The sequence below is a fragment of the Lissotriton vulgaris genome, chromosome 2_2, assembly GCF_964263255.1.
Source record: "Lissotriton vulgaris chromosome 2_2, aLisVul1.2, whole genome shotgun sequence".
Lineage (NCBI taxonomy): Eukaryota > Metazoa > Chordata > Amphibia > Caudata > Salamandridae > Lissotriton > Lissotriton vulgaris.
Genome location: NC_141688.1, coordinates 86,728,417 through 86,746,425, shown reverse-complemented (window position 1 = coordinate 86,746,425; position 18,009 = coordinate 86,728,417). Strand labels below are relative to the sequence as shown.

The 18,009-nt window shown below is 52.5% G+C and overlaps 1 protein-coding gene across 3 annotated transcripts in view; it reads left to right on the top strand.

Moving 5' to 3' along the window:
- Positions 1–4,016: 4,016 nt before the first annotated feature.
- Positions 4,017–18,009, top strand: part of LMAN1L (lectin, mannose binding 1 like) — a 403,151-nt gene continuing 389,158 nt past the window's right edge. Inside the window, exon 1 of one of the 3 annotated variants that reach the window (XR_015309176.1) lies at positions 4,017–4,300. Coding sequence is in view for 2 of the 3 variants with exons in the window: in XM_086959336.1 (XP_086815462.1) it covers positions 4,132–4,300 (169 nt within the window). In the remaining variant the exon portion in view is untranslated. The remainder of the gene's footprint in view (positions 4,301–18,009) is intronic. The other 2 variants (XM_086959336.1, XM_086959337.1) reach the window with 2 other exon arrangements.

The following is an 18,009-nucleotide window of genomic DNA, read 5'->3' as shown; positions in this document are numbered from 1 at the left end:
CAGGGAGCGCAACGGTGCTCCCCGGCTTTGCTTCCACCTGGGGCAGCCCCTGGGACATGACGCACCCCGGGGGCATCTCTGAGACCGGCGGCAGAGACCCATGCGCTTCGTCGTGGGTCTTCCTAGGGGTCAAAGGTTGCCTACCTTCTGGGGACCATATCTCTGGCCCTGGGGGTCCGATCTGCCCCACTGTTGCGTCTTCTCGCACCTGGTGGCGATACCCAACAACTGGGAGCACTCTCCTTTGTCCACCGGGTTTCCAAGAGGGTGCATTCTGCAGGGAGCGGTCTTCCCTGGCTCCCTGCACCTCTCTTCTCCCTGCGCAGAGGCCTCTTCTTTTGTGCACCTGTCCTGGGCTCTTCCTCTGGTGCTTTTAAGGGCCTGGGGCAGTCAGGGGTGTCCTCCTTCCAACTGCTAATTGTGCCAGGCTCCAGCACCTTTCGCCTCAGCAGAACACACCCCAGAGAGAGCTTCTCTTCCTGTGAAAGTACTTTTTAAAAGTTGAGTAGGGGGCTGGCAGGAAGTCTCTGTGTGTCTTATCAAACAGCGACACATCACTTCCCTGCCCCTGCTCCCTCCTTCTTGTCCAGCCCCTGGGTTTGTTCAAAATGGTGTTGTCCAGTGTCTTCTGGCCACATGGCCTCTGAAACCCAACTCCTTCCCCCCTCACTGCCCTCACTGTGGTTAAGCTTGGTGCCTGGCACCCAGCGATAGCAGTTGACGGATTGGCTTGTAGCTTCACCTATCTTTTCTCCTTGGAGGGAAGATCTTCGCTCTGGAAAGAAAAGTCATTAATCTAATCTGCCAGGGCCAGACCCCAGCCAGGGACTCAGAGAAATATGACATTTCTGGCCGACCCAAAAGCCGTACAAGTATGACTTTCGACTCTGCAGAATACTCATTTTCACATCCGCTACACTGGACATTAGTGCATGTCTGGAATCAGTAGGCTTTGTGGAAGTCATTGTAGCCTTGGGCCCCACATCCCCATAGGGGAATAATCAAGTGAAAACACAGTAAAACACACTGACTTTCCCTGGCATGTTCCTTCCCAGAGTATAAAGCCTATTCCATGTCACCACCCAATTTTGCATAAGTCCTGCCACACCATTCACTCTGTAGCTGCTCCTGGACTGCGCACGCTAGGAATCTCCCCTGCGCAGCCCCTACACGTGTGCACATGCATGTACACCCGTGTCTGCATGTAACCGGCACAGTGTCCCATACTCCAGCTGCTGTGCAGCAGCCTAGTCAAGCCAGGGGTACACCAGTAAAAACTCCATGCAGTCTCCTTCATTATGAGTTCACTGTGGGTGAGGCCCAGATTATAAGGCTCCCCCACAGTAAAAGCTCAACAATTAGGTGCTCAAAAAGCGAAAAATCCGGGCAGCCCATAGTGTCAGAACCACCTTCTAACAGTGGCAATTTAAAAAAAAGGAAGAGTGAATAATCTTATGCCTTCTTTTAGGAATGTTGTTAATGGAAAGTCCCAAAAACACATACAATTTAAAAAGAGGGCATGCATCACAGCGGATCAATGACTACAACCTTTTAATACTGCACATGTGGAATGGTAATATTGATATCCAAATTGTTGCTGATAATTCAACTACTGTTGCCTGGTATATGACTTCATATATTTCTAAAGCAGAGAAAACTGACGTAGGCAATATGGGAAGAAATTTCTGCTGAGCGATCTTTAACAGAAAGGCTGTATCTATTTAGCCTTCAAATGCTATCTCACAGAGAGATTAGCAGTTATGAGACATGTGACAGTTTAAGCTCTTACAGTTTATATGTTAATGTCACACTTCTACATGGCATAGTTTAGGATTAGCATCCTCGTGAAGAATAGTTTTAAAGAGTTTGCCAGAAATTTATGATCTTGCTCACTTCGATCCTGAAAACAAGGACATTATGAAAACTAATTTAACAGACACCTTTACTTGGAAACATTGTCACTATATGAAGTAGCTCAATTTTATACTTACAGAAATAATGTTGTTGAGGATGTTCATAGTGGGAAATTGGATGTGCAGGGAACAGACAGTTACATAATACATTATTCCAAACCTACATTAATTAATCACTTTAAATTTACATATGATAATGCTGCAAACAAAGAATTTGATTTTTAGCATTCCTACAGCTTTTTAAACCAAGGCAAAAAGAGGAAGATTTGATAGGAACATTTACATCTTATGTGGAAGCTTTTTATGACTACAAACCCAATATTACAATACGAGGGTTCGAGATTTATGTTGATATGGTGAACCAAGAAATTTTAGATGAAAAAAAACAGTAGAGTATCCTCCTCAAGAAAATGCTGTAGAAGAAGAATAAAACTCACTCCTATAGTACTGGTACAGAGTATTAGCCCTGAGTAGTATGGTGAAGAGCAAAATTGGAGAGTATACATATACAGTAAGGAGAGTGGGATCGCCTATAAAAGGAGATACTGTACATCACATAGCTGAATCATTGTTGGTTCACATCATTCATCATGATTTCTTTATATGCCGGCCATCTTCCCATAAGTCATTTATGAGCTTTTCATTATCCACACTAGGTATGTAATCATTACACCATTAGACATCCGGTGTTTTTATTCATGTGTTGCCTTGTGGTCACTAATATGTCTGTTGTTCATTCTAGCAAAATATTCTTGACTAAGGGGCCATTTTTCCCATAGTTTCGGTTGGGAGGGGAGTCCGGTGTGCGAGGGTGGTGGGGTACATTGTTTGAAACATGAGCTCTGTCTGTTGTGAGTTTTAAATTAAGGGTGATAAGGGGGGGGGGGTCAACATTGTGACCGATCTTTGCTGCCGAGGGTCTTAATGTATGAGACAAGCAGGCATAGCCTTTCTGCCATCGGTATATTGCATGCTGGGACTGGTAGTTTCACTCTAGCCATTCTTCCTTTATCTACAAGTCAAAATCGTTGTTTTTTTAGTAGGAGATGCGCAAAATAATAGCTTCCAAGATTCTCATCATAGCTGCCAAGCCCTCCTTGCCCCTGTGCTAGTTCAATTCCGAGTTTTGTCTTAGAATTCTGGGACATGTAGCAGGCTTGGTTTTATACAGGGTTATTATATAAGACTACAAGCCCCAACGTTCTGAGAAAAACTGGTACTGGCCTATCTAGTCATTCTTAGTCTTGTGAAACTTGACTGTATGCCCCTTATAAAAATGTTCAGCTCTGAGGGCACGGTGCCTGCTATAAAGCCAAGACAGGGCAACGGCGTGGCATGCCAAGACCCTGCTCTGGATTAGGGGAGGGAGCCGTTACACTGGAGAATGATATGTGTTGTTAGCTGTGACGAGGAAGCAAATTCATCTTTGAACAAAAGGAAATGTAGACAGTTTGGGTCTACTTCCGGTGCGTGGCTGAAGAAGAATCTGTGGTTTGTTATCTTTAGCCGGTTTATTGTCTGTCAATCCAGCCCTAAGAAATATGGCTCTCAGAAACCTTTGACCCATGCCTGTTAACCTCTAACCTATTGAAGTCGGCAACACGTTCGATTATGCACGATGCGATTTCATAACTGTAGCAACGGCCACTGTGTAACGGTTCCCATTAGGACATGTCGCGCCACTTTACGCGCGTTAAAAAGTCCTCTTTTTTATCACTCAAACTTTTAGATTTGATATCTTATCTCATGGTCATCTGTATTTTGAAAAAAAATAAAGATCTCGAATGCCAGTGTGTTGCTTTATTTTAAGTCGCATGGGGTTGGAAACCCGAAATAAACGTTATTGGCTGATAGTTGTATTAGAACGAGACATGCTCAGGCTCATCGTTGAAAATCAATAAGCAAAACGATATTTTTAGGAAGCAGAAAGAAGGCGGCTGTATTAAATAAAACACGACACTTTTGTTTTTTAACCAGCTTCGCGACTGTTTGTTTCTCCTGAGACAGGTGAGATGTGGCGGCTGGGGCAACCTTGGATGGGGGGAGAGGAGGGGTGGTCTCCGCCAATCAGAGATTGCCTGGTCTGCTTCTGCCGGTCGGATCCCCTGTGCAGCGCTGTGCCCGCTCACTGTCCCGCAGGCTGCTCCCGGGTCTTAGCCCCTGCCCGCCGCGCCCCTCCGCACACGGCAGGTGTCTGTGGCCAGCTCCTGGGGCCGAGATGAGTCTCTTGGGGCTGCTTCCCCTTCTCCTGGCCGCCGTCCCCCTCCCGTGCTTCTCCCAGTCTGGGACCCTCGCTGCTCATCGCAGGTTTGAGTACAAGTTCAGCTTCAAGGGGCCACACCTGAGCCTGTCCAACGGGGACGTGCCCTTCTGGGACCACTATGGAGGTAAGAGACCCGTTTGGCAGGGCTAGAGGGTGACACGTGTGAGGGCATTCGTGTGCAGAGTTTCTCAGGGGTCTTTAATCACGTTGTTGGTCCTCTCCCTGGGCAATAATTTCAAATATAAGCATCAAAAGACGTAAACCTCACATTTGAGTGTCAGTTCAGGCCACTATGTTAACTTGATAGTTTATCTCTGGGGCATTAATGTCACGCTTGTAGTGTCCTAGCATGGACACGTTCTAGTGTTTCAGTGTGATGTAACTTACTTGACACCCACCCACCACAGACGTCATGGCGTGACATGACGCTGCAAATAAATGGGGCCGAGCGCACGGGCTCGAGGCGATTCCCACTACCCTCATCTGGTGTCTGCGTCAGTCATTGCGGCTCCTCACATGCGGGCCTAGGGCCCTCTCCACCACGAAACCCTACAATGGCGACGAGGCCGGTAGTGTTGCCCATGCGTGCCACTACCCTCGGCTGATCGAGAATAAAAAGAGGGGATGAGAGCTGCCCGCATAGAGGGCATCCCCTGTGGTGAGGCGCGACGCGCCGTGAAGCCGGTAGGCACGTCGGCGCCCCACAGCAAGCCGACTGGAGCCTACCCGCGTCGACCGCCACCAAGCAACTGCGGACCGCCCAGAGCCCACCTGCGACGGCCGCGAGGCTGAAAACCCCCATCGGAGAGGTGAACGGGCCGGGCGGAGCCCACCCGCCGCGACCGCGACGGAGCATCTGGCCCGCCGGCCGAAGGTGAGCCCCACGGGCGAAGTGCCCGCCATAAACTGTGGTGATAAATAAGCAGCGCCAGCGGAGCCTACCCGCGGCCTGCCCGAGTCGTCCCCCGCCCCCGCCGCGTGTGTGCTTGGAAGCGGCAGGGGCACATAGAGAGGAATGGCGGCGTGAAGAAGTGCGGCCGGACCCGCAACACCCGTCAATAACGAGGGGGAGGGAGCGGAGTAGCTAACCGCCTCCCGACCCCCCTCGCGACGTGATCAAGAACCGGCGGAGCCTACCCGCGGCCTGCCGACGACACCACCCCCCCCCCCCCCCCCGCGAGGAGAGACACTGCAGAACCAGCGGAGCCTACCCGCGGCCTGCGAGGTAAATGGCAAGTCTCCGCCGCGCAGCGGGTGTGAGGAAGGGCTGCTGCGGCGGGAAACCGGAGAGCGGGAGCCTGCAGGGCCGGATCGTTACCGGCGCGTAAGTAAGCAGAGCCGGCGGAGCCTACCCGCGGCCTGCCTCAAGCCCGCCCCTGCCCAGGGAGAAGTGACCGGAGCGACGCGCTCCTCGCCGGAGGGAATCAGCATCAACACCCCCCCCCCCCCCCCCCTCGCGAGGACTGCCGAGGCTGCAGCGAGCGGGGAGGGGTAAGAAGGAAGCGCCTACACGCGGCCAGTGCCGCTGATGTTTAGAGGAGCCCTCACCTTGTGTGCTCAATGGGAGGAACAAGTGCCTGTAAGCGGCCAACGCCGCCGAAATTAACTGACTGTGCCCCAGGGACACTGGCTGCCAATAACACCTACAAAAAGTGAAAGTGCCGGTGCACCCGGCAGGTGCCCCTTGTGCCCCTCTGCAGCAAGCAATCAACTGTGAGGCGCCTATGCCTTTCTGCCCCCAAAAAGTGAAGAGGAAAGAGACTCACCGAGAGGACAGTCTGAGGCAGGTTCCCAGCAGCAGCAACTCCAGCCCCAGCCTGAGGCAGTAGAGTGCACATCAGGGGAAGACAGGAGCCCCAAGACAGGCTGGTACAAGATCCAGCAACACTGCCACCCAGTGGCCAAAAGCAAGAGTGCACTAACATCCTCCAATACCTAAACAAGCATTGGACCACGCAAGCTCAATCAACAGCATCAAGGGGCATCCGACTGAGTAGCGCCCCCAAGGGAAGCATCTAAACTCCCGCAGCAAGCAAGCATCCAACCTCACGCAGCAAGTAACTGCGCAACAGCGCAAATGACCCCCACCCACACCAGCAAGGAGTCGGCGGCTGCCACTTCCAACGCAACGTGGGAAAGAGGCACCAATGCCTCACAAAGCATCCAAGCCCTGACGTCTGGAGGAAACGACTGCCAAGCACCAGAAGAACGTCCGGGGAAACGACTGCCGCGATCAAAGGACGGAGAGAGCAGCGACGCCTGGTGGCCACAGGCGCTCACCGCAGCATCAACTACTCCCGCCAACGGTCCAAAGCATCAAGTACCTGACGACAGCCAAAGCAGCAAGTACCCAACGTCCTGCAACAGGCGTCCCAGAACCCTGAACAGTAAGTGCGCAAACAACGCGCCACGTGGCGACGCACAGCCACCGCAAGCAGAAAGAAGAGTGCATGCAGCGCCATCGCGCAGAACAATCTTCGCGAACGATCGCCCATCAAGTGCCGACCCGCGACAGATCCATGGCGCCTCCCAGGGGCCGATCCGCAGGATGATCGCCCATCAAGTGCTGACCCACAACGGGTCCCCCAGGAACTGTTGTAGCGCAAAGTCCGACAGGACGACCGAAAGCAACCTGCCCGGCATCGGCAGAAGTGGACCACCAATCGGTCCAGGACGTTCAACCATGAACAGGTCTACAAACATGGACCCCTGAACGTCACCAACAAGCATCAAGAAAAGAAAGCATCAAGACAAGAAGGTTCGTGACACCAACTCTGGCTGCTGAGGAAGAAGGAGAAAGTGTCCCCGACGGGGACAAGACCAGGGGTACACATGCGGGGTGCGCGCACTGCATGGAGGACCCAGGTCAGAAGAGAAGACACCAAGATCGGTCCAAGTGATGTCGCGATGCAGAAGGAAGGAAAGGAGAGACCCGAGTGGCACGTCTGCCACCGCGAAAAGGAACGAAGAAAAGGAGAGATCTGAGTGGCACGTTTGCCACCGCAAAAGGAAGGATCTGAGTGGCACGTTTGCCACCGTGAAAAGGAAGGAAGAAAAGGAGAGATCTGAGTGGCACGTTTGCCACCGCAAAAGGAAGGATCTGAGTGGCACGTTTGCCACCGTGAAAAGGAAGGAAGAAAAGGAGAGATCTGAGTGGCACGTTTGCCACCGTGAAAAGGAAGGATCTGAGTGGCACGTTTGCCACCGTGAAAAGGAAGGAAGCATATCCATGTGGCCTGTTGCCACAATTAAGAGTAGAAGGAGAAGTCAGTGCGAAGCAACGTCCTCACAGGGAAACAACTAAGGAAAGACAGAGAGGAGTGCAGGAAGACGAAGACCACTCACTCCCGAAGAGAAGTAGGTGACAAGTGCCAGGACAACGGTGCGAGGAACACGAAGGCCGGAAGAACACCAGTGGCAAAGAAGACCAGCTGACAGACGATGTTTCCGCACACCCAGGATCTGCGGAGAGGAGCAAGCGAGACCGTTAGTGACATCCACCTTTGGGGTCACACGGACACTGGACACATGCCAGCCGTGGTGACTCAGGGGCAGAGGCCTCCGGGACGCAGTCCCCGCGACGAGAGACGGTCCTCCGACGCCCATCCGGAAGGTCCGGGGAGGGCGAAGACATCGCAAGCAAAGACAGAAACCAACAGCTACCTTGGGACGAGGCTGCGGAATCTGAGGTGAGACACATCGTCTCTTCCATACCCCCACTGACGGCGGCGCAGGAACAACTGATGTGGACACATCCAGCCCAGCGCGAATCCGAGAAGAGGACCTCAAGGATATCCCGTGGCAGGGGAACACCGACGAGAGGGGTCATCCTAGTGAGAGGGATGCCTTGCAATGGATCTGCCTTTTGCCAAGTAGGACACAGACTACAAATAAAACTAAGGCCAAAGCCGGAAATCGTGCATCATTCCCCGGCGAACCACAAGAACTCTAACTGCACCCGTTGCCATGGAAGTGAGCAAAAGAAGGACTGTGAGGAAAATTTGGTTGCAGAGTCGTCAACAGACTGTTTCCATCGAGCACCACAAACCGGTGCCACTGTGAACTGATGTTCCCCGCAACAGATTGAACATCATCTGTAATTCCAAGCAGCGGCGGATCGAAAGACACTGCGGAAGCTGAACACTTGACTGCATCCTGATACATGTTATTTTCCCCACAGGTTGATTTCTGAATGTGGGTTTTTGCAATTAAAAAATGGGAGGGATGTAGTGTCCTAGCATGGACACGTTCTAGTGTTTCAGTGTGATGTAACTTACTTGACACCCACCCACCACAGACGTCATGGCGTGACATGACGCTGCAAATAAATGGGGCCGAGCGCACGGGCTCGAGGCGATTCCCACTACCCTCATCTGGTGTCTGCGTCAGTCATTGCGGCTCCTCACATGCGGGCCTAGGGCCCTCTCCACCACGAAACCCTACAACGCTGACTGGCTCTCCCTTTGTTAAGTGACTCTCCCACGTCAGAGTCTCGCTCAGGGCCATTTTCCAGCAAGACCCTAATTCTGGGCCATTAATTGCATGGGCAGTCTCATTCGGGGCCCTCCTGTGCCCACAAGTCAGCCCCTCTCGCAGGGGCAGTGGCGGCTCGTCGGTCTCGTGAAACTGGCCCAGTTATGTGGAGAGCCAGCTAAGAGGCCAGAAACTGCCCTTGTGGGCTGGGGTCGCTGATTTCATTTTTCGCCCGGGGCTTTAAGTGGACCGGGTCCTCTCCGGCACGGTAGTAATTAAAATTAATAAAGGACCTCAAAACGGGTCCCCATCAGGCCCTATTTTCACATCCTTAACCTTACCGAAAATTACACTGATACATTTCTAGAAAATTAAAATAATTAAAAGAATAAAGTAACCCATGTCAGCGATGACGCTTCTGGCTATATTTCACATGTTTAACACTATTATGAAGACAACCATTTCCAGCATGTTGTCTCTCTAATTTTAGTGTGTCATATTACTCTTGTTTAGTGCATGCTTTGAACTAGGTCGCCTTCAGGTGTTCACACCAGGCCAGGTTTGCTCTGGAGTGAGGCCGAAGGCGGTGTCAGTATCTTTCTCACTGTGCCTCTCAGTGGGTCAAAAATGTGTTCAGAGTTCAGGGTCTTCCAATCCTTGGTCTCTCTGCTGAACAGTCAGAGCAGAGGTGGGGTATTTCGGTTGCAGTGTTATTCTGTGCAAACGTGTGTGAAGGAGGTACATAGATGTCAAAATATTTACAAGAAAAATGTAGGGGCGGCTCTGCCGCTAAGGCAGAGGAGCATCGCCCCACTGCTCCCCAGCAGTTAAAAAAGGAAAAGTTAACGATAATAACACAATATTATCATTTAATATTTCCATACTGCAGTGGCTCCGTTAGTTTCATGTGGGGTGGGTCGGGGCTCGACTTTCAAGAGCAGGGGCAAGGAGTGGTGGACACTCTCTTGATGCGCATGATGGTTTGGCCCGGCATCTTGCGCCAGCCAAACAGTCATGCGCACTTAGCATCTTCTCCACCCGTTTGTATAGTACAGCCTGGGCGGTGATCACCAACAAACTACCACTCCCTGTCTGAGCGCCGAACTGGGGCACTCAAACCAATCACAACGCTATTGTCATGCTGGTGACAGCAGCGCCATGATTTTTTTTTAAACCTTTATTGGAAGACAAGCAACAGACAGCAGTGACGCATATTCAAAGCATACGCAGATTCAGGGATAATGCAATGCAGTTGCGTACATGGAAAGTCCAGGTGCCAAGTCCAAGCGTATTACAAGGTAGACAGTTATGGAATTACGATATCAGCAAGCAATCGAAGTGCAACACATCTGTACAGAGCATACAAGTACTGCAGTAGTGTGGATACAAAGCATACACTCGTCTATGAAGGAGAACAGCATCAGTACAGCGGACTCACACCCATAGTTCAACAGTCACTGGGTTGAGGGACTCTAAACATCACCACAAAGGCGCAGGCAGTGACCCTTCGCCTCCTCCCTAATGACCATACAGTGTAACCCACACAAGCAACAGAGCAGCAGTGTATAGGGACCTCTCCAGTCGCTGTGTCACATGGTGTTTGGTAGGTGCAAGTGGATTCCCAACAAACGTTACACCGCTAACCAACCCCAACCCGATCCTCACTTTCCGAATCAGAATCCTGCACAGCCCTGGTAAGTAGGTGCACCTGCAACGGGCTCCAGAAGTCCCTAGGCCTACAGCGTACAGGCATCATGTCTGCGTACACGTTGTATTGGTCCTGACAATAAAGGACATCCCTCAGCCAGTCCCTGAACCCTGGTACCCTGCCCCGCCCCCAACAACAGGCCACTCGCCGTTTTGCCAACAATAACGCCACGTCCACAAATCTACGATAGAGTGCCGGCACCTCCTTAGTATATCCTAATAGCAGGACCATAGGGTCGAACAATACCCCATCCTCAGTCATGACCTGAAGGGCGTCATGAACCTGCACCCAGTACTCTGAAATGGCCCCACACTCCCATGCCAGGTGAAGGAAATCAGCACCCGTCGCATGGCAACGAGCACATCTATCGTATTCCCCTAACCGGAACCTGAGTTTCCTAGCTGGAGTGTAATAGCATTGTTATATGAATTTATAGTGTGTGATTTTTAAACGGCAACTAGAGGAGATATTGGCAGTCACGCCACAACAGTATGCCCATTGTTCATCAGAGATAGAGATTCCGAGCTCAGCATTCCATTGTTCGCGTACCCGACTAGACGGCGTAACCCGTTGTTTCCTGATGGCACCATACAACTTAGAGACCAGATGACGCCCATCGGAGAGTAACATCACGTGGAGCGGTAAAGCCATGTTCGGTTCCTTGGGGAACTCAGGCAGTAGCGTCCTCAGGCCTTGTCGTAACCGGACATAATAAAACATCTCCATCGGGGAATATTCCCCACCACCCAAAAATTGTTCACGGGTACGAAAAGAACCCTCGCGAAAAAGGTCCCCCCACGTAAGTATCACAAGACGCTTGCACATGCGTTGGAACCCTGTCTCCCGCAGCAAGGACAGGGCAGGATGATGCGCTAGAGGCAGTGCAGGTGAGTAGAGGAATGCAAGATCCAGCGCCCTCGTAACTCGCTTCCAAGCATCAACCGTGCACGTCACCGTAGTCTGGTGTGTATCAACGTCCCCAACATTCCCCAGTACCATGTCTTCCAATGGGAGAGGATGAGCGACCCACTGTTCAGCAGCAATCTGAGGCATAAACGATGTAGGACGCGTCCAGTGGTATGCATAGTGCGCCTGGGCGCTAACATAATACATTTCAAGATCAGGGACGTCAAAGCCTCCATCTACATAAGGCAACGTTAAAGTAGACCATGCCAATCTCGGCTGTTTGCCCCCCCCCAGAACAGACGAATCAGCTCCGAGCGGAGACGTGTAAAAAAATACACCCCAGGGTGATATGGAATATTCTGAAATAGGCAAGACCACCATTTTTATCAGGGACGCTCTACCCGCCATGGACAGAGGCAAAGACATCCATCTCGTAATGTTATCTGCTAGTTTAGTGATGGCGACGCCATAGTTAAGCCTAATAGTCTCTTCCTTGTCCAAAGATGCTACAATACCAAGATAACGGAGTTCCGAATCACACCACTCCAGAGGGTAGTCAAGCGGGAATCGATGAACCGCTGCAGTGAGCGGAAAGAATTGGGACTTCTGCCAATTGATATGCACTCCAGAAATACAGCCAAAGGCAACAAGCTCACGTAATAGCGCGTTAAGATTCGCCTGCGGATCTTTCACATATAGTGTAACATCATCCGCATACAAAGAAATCCCAATTTGGCGCTGAAAACAATTAAACGCACTCTGTTGATGTAATTGGCGAACCCTACACGCAAGAGGCTCTATGACAATGGCAAACAGGAGGGGAGAGAGAGGACATCCCTGCCTGGTCCCCCCCGTGATTGGAAATGGGGAGGAAAGCACACCATTCACGACCACCCTCGCCACCGGGTCAGTGTAAAGCAGTTTGACCCATGAGATAAATATCCGAGGAAATCCCATTCTGCATAAAACATCTATCAAGTATCCCCATTCCACTGAATCAAACGCTTTCGTAGCGTCTAAAAAAACGGCAGCCACCGGGAGCTCTGGAGCTATCGTCGGAATTAAGGAGAATAGTGTTAGAAGATTATGAGATGTTGCCCGGCCAGGCACAAATCCGGACTGATCAGGTAAGACGATAACGGGCATAAGCTCCGAGAGCCGTGTCGCCAATACTTTCGCCAATATTTTAACATCGCAGTTAAGCAATGAAAGAGGCCTATAGGACCCCACGTCCAGGGGATCCTTTCCTGGTTTGAGTAATGAGGTGATAGCAACTTCCCTCATAGACCCCGGCAATCTCCCCACCTCCAGGGACTCCTCGAATACCTCCCGGAGAACCGGAGCCATAATATCCACGTAACATTTATAGAATTCGGCGGGGAGACCATCCAGCCCCGTAGCCTTCCCGTTATTCAGAGACATAATGGCACTTTTGATCTCTTCCACCTCAAGGGGCCTGCCCAGGAACGCCCTGTGATCGTCAGATAGCCAGCAGAGCGCCAGATCATCCAGAAATCCCCCATACCTCACATCTCCCGATTGCTGTGAAGTGTATAAGTGTGTGTAATGTTGCATAAACGTGTCCTGGATTTCCTTCGTGTCCCTACAACGCGTGCCATCCGGTAAAACCAGTTCCAACACATCCGAACTATGCCTCTGATGTCTCGTGAGTGCGGCAAGTACCTTCCCAGGCCTCTCACCCTCGCAGTACCTCCTCGCCGTCCAGTATTTCCCCCTGTGCTTCGCCTCCCTGGCCGCTTCCTCTTCATACTCTGAGAGTTTACCCCTAAATTGATGCATGAGGTCAGGATCAGGGCCAGCTTGCATCTTGCGTTCCAGCTGTTTTAAATCAGCCTCTAAACTTGCGAGCGTACGAACAATAGTCCTAAGCACCCCACAGCTCTTGGAGATAGTGACCCCCCGAATCGTAACCTTAAATGCCTCCCATATCACCTCCACACTATCTACAGAGCCCCTATTCCTCGGAAAAAAAGCCTCCACTTCCTCGCCTAGCTCCGCCCTAAAAATGGGATCCAACAGGGCAGAAGGGAAAAGTCTCCAAGGTGGCCGCGGTCTGTGCAGCCCCGGCACCGATACCATAACCTTAACCGGACAGTGATCAGAGTACGTTCTGGGGAGGTGTACTACATCATGTAATCCCGCCACAAGTCCCCTGGAGAGGAAGACATAGTCCAGTCTCGCCCAGGTACGAGCCTGTGCCGTAAAGTGCGTGCCCTCCCTACCCGTGGGGTGAGCATATCTCCAACTATCAATCAAGCCTGCCTCCTCCACAATGCCCCGCACGACATCCCTAGCTTGTACATTGTATTGAGAGCTCCCCTCAGACCTATCCTCAAGAGCCCGCATTGCTAAATTGAAGTCACCCCCCCATACAATGTGTGAGGCTTCTACAGCAAGAACATGGCCCCAAAGTGTAAGAAAAAAAGCAGGTGTATCAACATTCGGTGCATAACAATTCACAAAAAGCACAGTGATCTGCCCAATCCTCCCCCACAATAACACATATCTCCCATCAGAGTCTACTCGTGACCCCAACTCCTGAAATGAAAGTGATCTCTTGATCAGTATAACAGCCCCACGTGCGTAAGAGGAGTATGATGAAAATTTCCTCACTGTGGCCCACCTCCCTCCAAACGCAGGTGCAGGCGTTCGGCGCAGATGCGTTTCCTTTAGCAACGCCACCTGTATTGCATGTCTATCCAGATAGTGCAGCACATTCCGACATTTCCTGGCATCATTAAGCCCACGCACATTCCAAGACAAGATCGATATCCTATCCAACACCTCAACCGACATCACTCATAAGTAATGTGCGATGAGGCATGCTGAAGCATTGCACAATCCCATGTCCCCGAATCAAAGCAGTGGACCGTTACCGCCGCATACACCTTCCCCCTCGTGAACTGCACACCACAGTCATCCATGCCGTCTTCCATCCACAGAACCAAACACCCCCCTCCCAACCCCAAACAAGAACAACTGTGCAACAGGCACGCATTCCACCCAAAGAACAACGTGTGTCCTACACATCATGCCCCATCAGCATAGCCAATGATCGTATCAGGGGAAGCTCGCCTTTGTCCAACCCCCCCCTCGCAACAATGGTCCAGGCTTGATACTGCCGTGGACAAAGCAGAACAGCAATCGCAGGACATCGCCATAACATTAGTGCAGCCATATGCAACATTACTCCGACCACAAGTATCAAGTGAAAAATAAGCTGCCAGCGCAGTGTCCCCTCCCCCCACCCACCTGACCAACCCCGAACTGTCAGGACCCCCTTCCACCCACCCCCCCTCACACCATTCATCCACCCATCCAACCAACAAGTCAGTCATACAAAGAAACTCAACAAGAGTGGGGCATTCCCAGTGGGGTGCCCACCAGAGGTGCACATTACCACCCTCTCACACTACGCCGACCTCCTAACCGCAGGGCACATACCCGGCCCAGGCGCAGTGTGGGAGTGGGTGCCCGGAGCAAAGTATCATCATCAACCATCGCCCCCTCGGCGACCCCCAATAGCGGACTCCCAGACCAAACCGGTGACCCACACATCTACCCTCAACAGTACAAGCCTGGGAAAGTACAGGCTCCAAGGGCAGCCATACAAGTGTCAGTGCAAAGTGTGCATCACAGCCTCCATGCCGCTAGAAACGGATTCAAGCGCCCTCCTCCTCCCCCGCCGAGCGGCGGCCATCCTGTCCCTCCTCGTCTTGCCGGTCATTAGCAGCCCGTTCCCTCCGGAGGCGCTTCACAAAGTCCTCTGCCTGTTGTGGAGTCGTAAAAAAATGCTGTTTCGCCTGATGAGTCACCCTCAGCTTCGCAGGGTACAGCAAAGCATAGTCTACCTGCAGGTCTCTAAGCTTTTTCTTAACCGCCAGGAATTTGCGTCGTTGCTCCTGCACCATCGGAGTGAAGTCCGGATATATAGTGAAATTGACCCCCTAAAAGGAAAGCGTGCGGGCAGTGCGAGCCGCCTGGAGAGCCGCGTCCCGGTCCCGATAGTTCAGGAGGCGCGCAATGATAGGACGCGGTGCAGCGCCTGGGGCCGGCCGCGGCCCAAGGGATCGGTGTGCCCGTTCCACAATAAACTGCGTGGAGAACGCTTCCGCTCCAATCGCACCAACTAGGAGCCTTTCCACATACGTCTCCATTTTTCCCACATTCGTCGTCTCCGGCACACCTACCACGCGTACATTATTACGCCGACTTCTCGCCTCCAACTCCTCATTCTTAGCGGCTATTACCCGCAGGATATTGTCCATTCTCGCCAGCTGAGTTGTATGAGTGGCCGTAGTATCTTCATGATCCGAGATGCGCTGCTCCGCCGTGGTTAGGCATCAAGTTTTTGCACCACCGCGTCCATGTGTGAGGATAATTTGTCCACTTTATCCACTATGGTGGCGAAACCTTGCCGCATTTCTTGCATCATCTGCTGGAAGTCCGGGGTGGTGGGCTGCGGACTAGCGTCAGCGACAGGCGGGGGGGGGGGGATCGCGAACTCCCTGCCTCCTGTACCAGACGAGCGCCCCTCCTAGCAGCTGTAGAGTCAAAGGATAGCTTAGGCTGTTTATTGTCCCGTTTCCCCATGGTAACACACACAAATTGCAGCAGCTCCCACAGCAATGTACAAGGAGAAGCAAGGGGACCACCGGGTCCAATTCCACGGACGTCAACCAATGCTGTTCACCAAACAGAACATGCAGCACATCAAAGTCCAAGATCGTGGCGTAGCGATCTGTTATCCGTACAATATCGTCGCGCTCTCCCGTGACCAGCTCCCCCCAATAGTCCCAGAGCGCAGCCGCCCCCGAGGTGGCAGAGGGCAGCCCCTACAACAGCAGGTGAGAGAAGTCTGAAAGGGCACAACAGTGGCCCAACATATCACACCATAGAACAGAAAGGGAAGCGCCACTTACGAATTGCGACAAGGGTGGTGCGCAGGAACCAGCACCGGCGACGTTTTCCACAGAGCCGGGCAGTACAATCAGGACAACGTAGTGTGTAATGCACAGCAGGAGGCAGCAATCGATAGTGTAGTCAGATGGGTCTGGCGCTATCGTAGACAATGGAGCGCCATAGCGCATTATCCAGCACGGCAGGCTCCGCCATCAAGCAACCGTCGCGACGAAAATAGCGCCAAATGGTGTCCAGGCGGCTTCTCAGCAGTGCGGCCAGCAATCCCCTTCAGTAACAGCCTTATCCACTGCTCCCCACCGCCGCGCGTATCAGCCAGAGTCCAGGCGGACAAGGAGGCACCACAGACGGGGGCACGAGCAGGCGCGGACGCCCCGCCACTCCCGCCTGCGCAATGGCTGCCACTTAAGGCAGAGGGAAGATCGGCGTCCCTGCCGCAGCCCCTCCGCCGCAGTCCAGTGTGGTACCTGCACCGGCGCTGCATACAAGGCTCCACAGGATACGAGCCCCAGGCACAGCCGCCGGCCGCGGCCGAGCGGACAGCCACGAAGAGTCCCTGAGGGGGAGGGGATCGGGCCTCCACCCCACGTGTGAAGCAGCGGTCTAGAGTGAGCAGGAACGCCGGACCGCGGAGTACCTGTCCTCCAGCGTGTCCGGCGGGGAATCTTCCGGGACCTCTACCTCCGGCCAGCAAGCTCCGATCGGCACAGGAGTTGGACCGAGTGCGGTCAGCAGCTAACCCAGTCAGAATCCAGGGTCAGGGTAGGGACTGGTGACGATTAAGAGGATAAATGGACGGATAGAAGCTCCGGGCTGCAGGAGCCTCACGGCAGTGCGGCCATGCTGCAGTGCGCCCTCTAGCGCCCCACAGCAGCGTCATGATTGGCTAAGGGAGTCTGGGAGCATATGTGCTTCTGTGCCCGCAGGACTTAAGACAGGAAGAAGAGGAGAAGGAGAGAGGCCGGCCGTACCCAGGTAGGTGCTTTTTTTAAAATTCATTCCTCCCCCATGCACCCCGGGTTCGGTAGCAGCCGCCACTGAATAAAATGCAGAGCCGACAGGTCAGTATGTGCTTTGTGCATGTTTGGGGGATGGTAAAGTGATGGAGATGCAAGGTAGTGTATTCATGAGGGACTGAGCAGAGTCACAGGGTCAGACTGATTTGCATATGGCCATGTCTGAACTGGGGTGGTGTGGAGTGCAAAAAAACGATGGATTTTGGCCCAGATCTCTGTACTGGGGTGAATGTATGACATTGTTCTGCATTCTGTCCATCAACTGTGGTTTTTGCATTTGTCACCCCGAGTGGGATGGGTATGCTCAGACGTGAGTCCCATGCACTCCACACCACTGGATTCAAGCAAGCCGGGCTGAAGATGGCTGGAATGCCAGAAACGGGTCCTCAGAAGCTTGTTTCCGGTCCAGAGAAAGCATGGCTTGGCAGTTCGGGCTAGACTGTTCCCATGAGGCACAGGGTCAGACTGATTTGCATATGGCCATGTCTGAACTGGGGTGGTGTGGAGTGCAAAAAAACGATGGATTTAGGGCCAGATCTCTGTACTGGGCTGAATGTATGACATTGTTCTGCATTCTGTCCATCAACTGTGGTTTTTGCATTTGTCACCCCGAGTGGGATGGGTATGCTCAGACGTGAGTCCCATGCACTCCACACCACTGGATTCAAGCAAGCCGGGCTGAAGACAGCTGAAATGCCTGAAAACGGTCCTCGGAATCTTGTTTCTGGTCCAGGGAAGGCATGGCTTGGCAGTTTGGGCTGGACTGTTCCCATGAGGCACAGGGTCAGA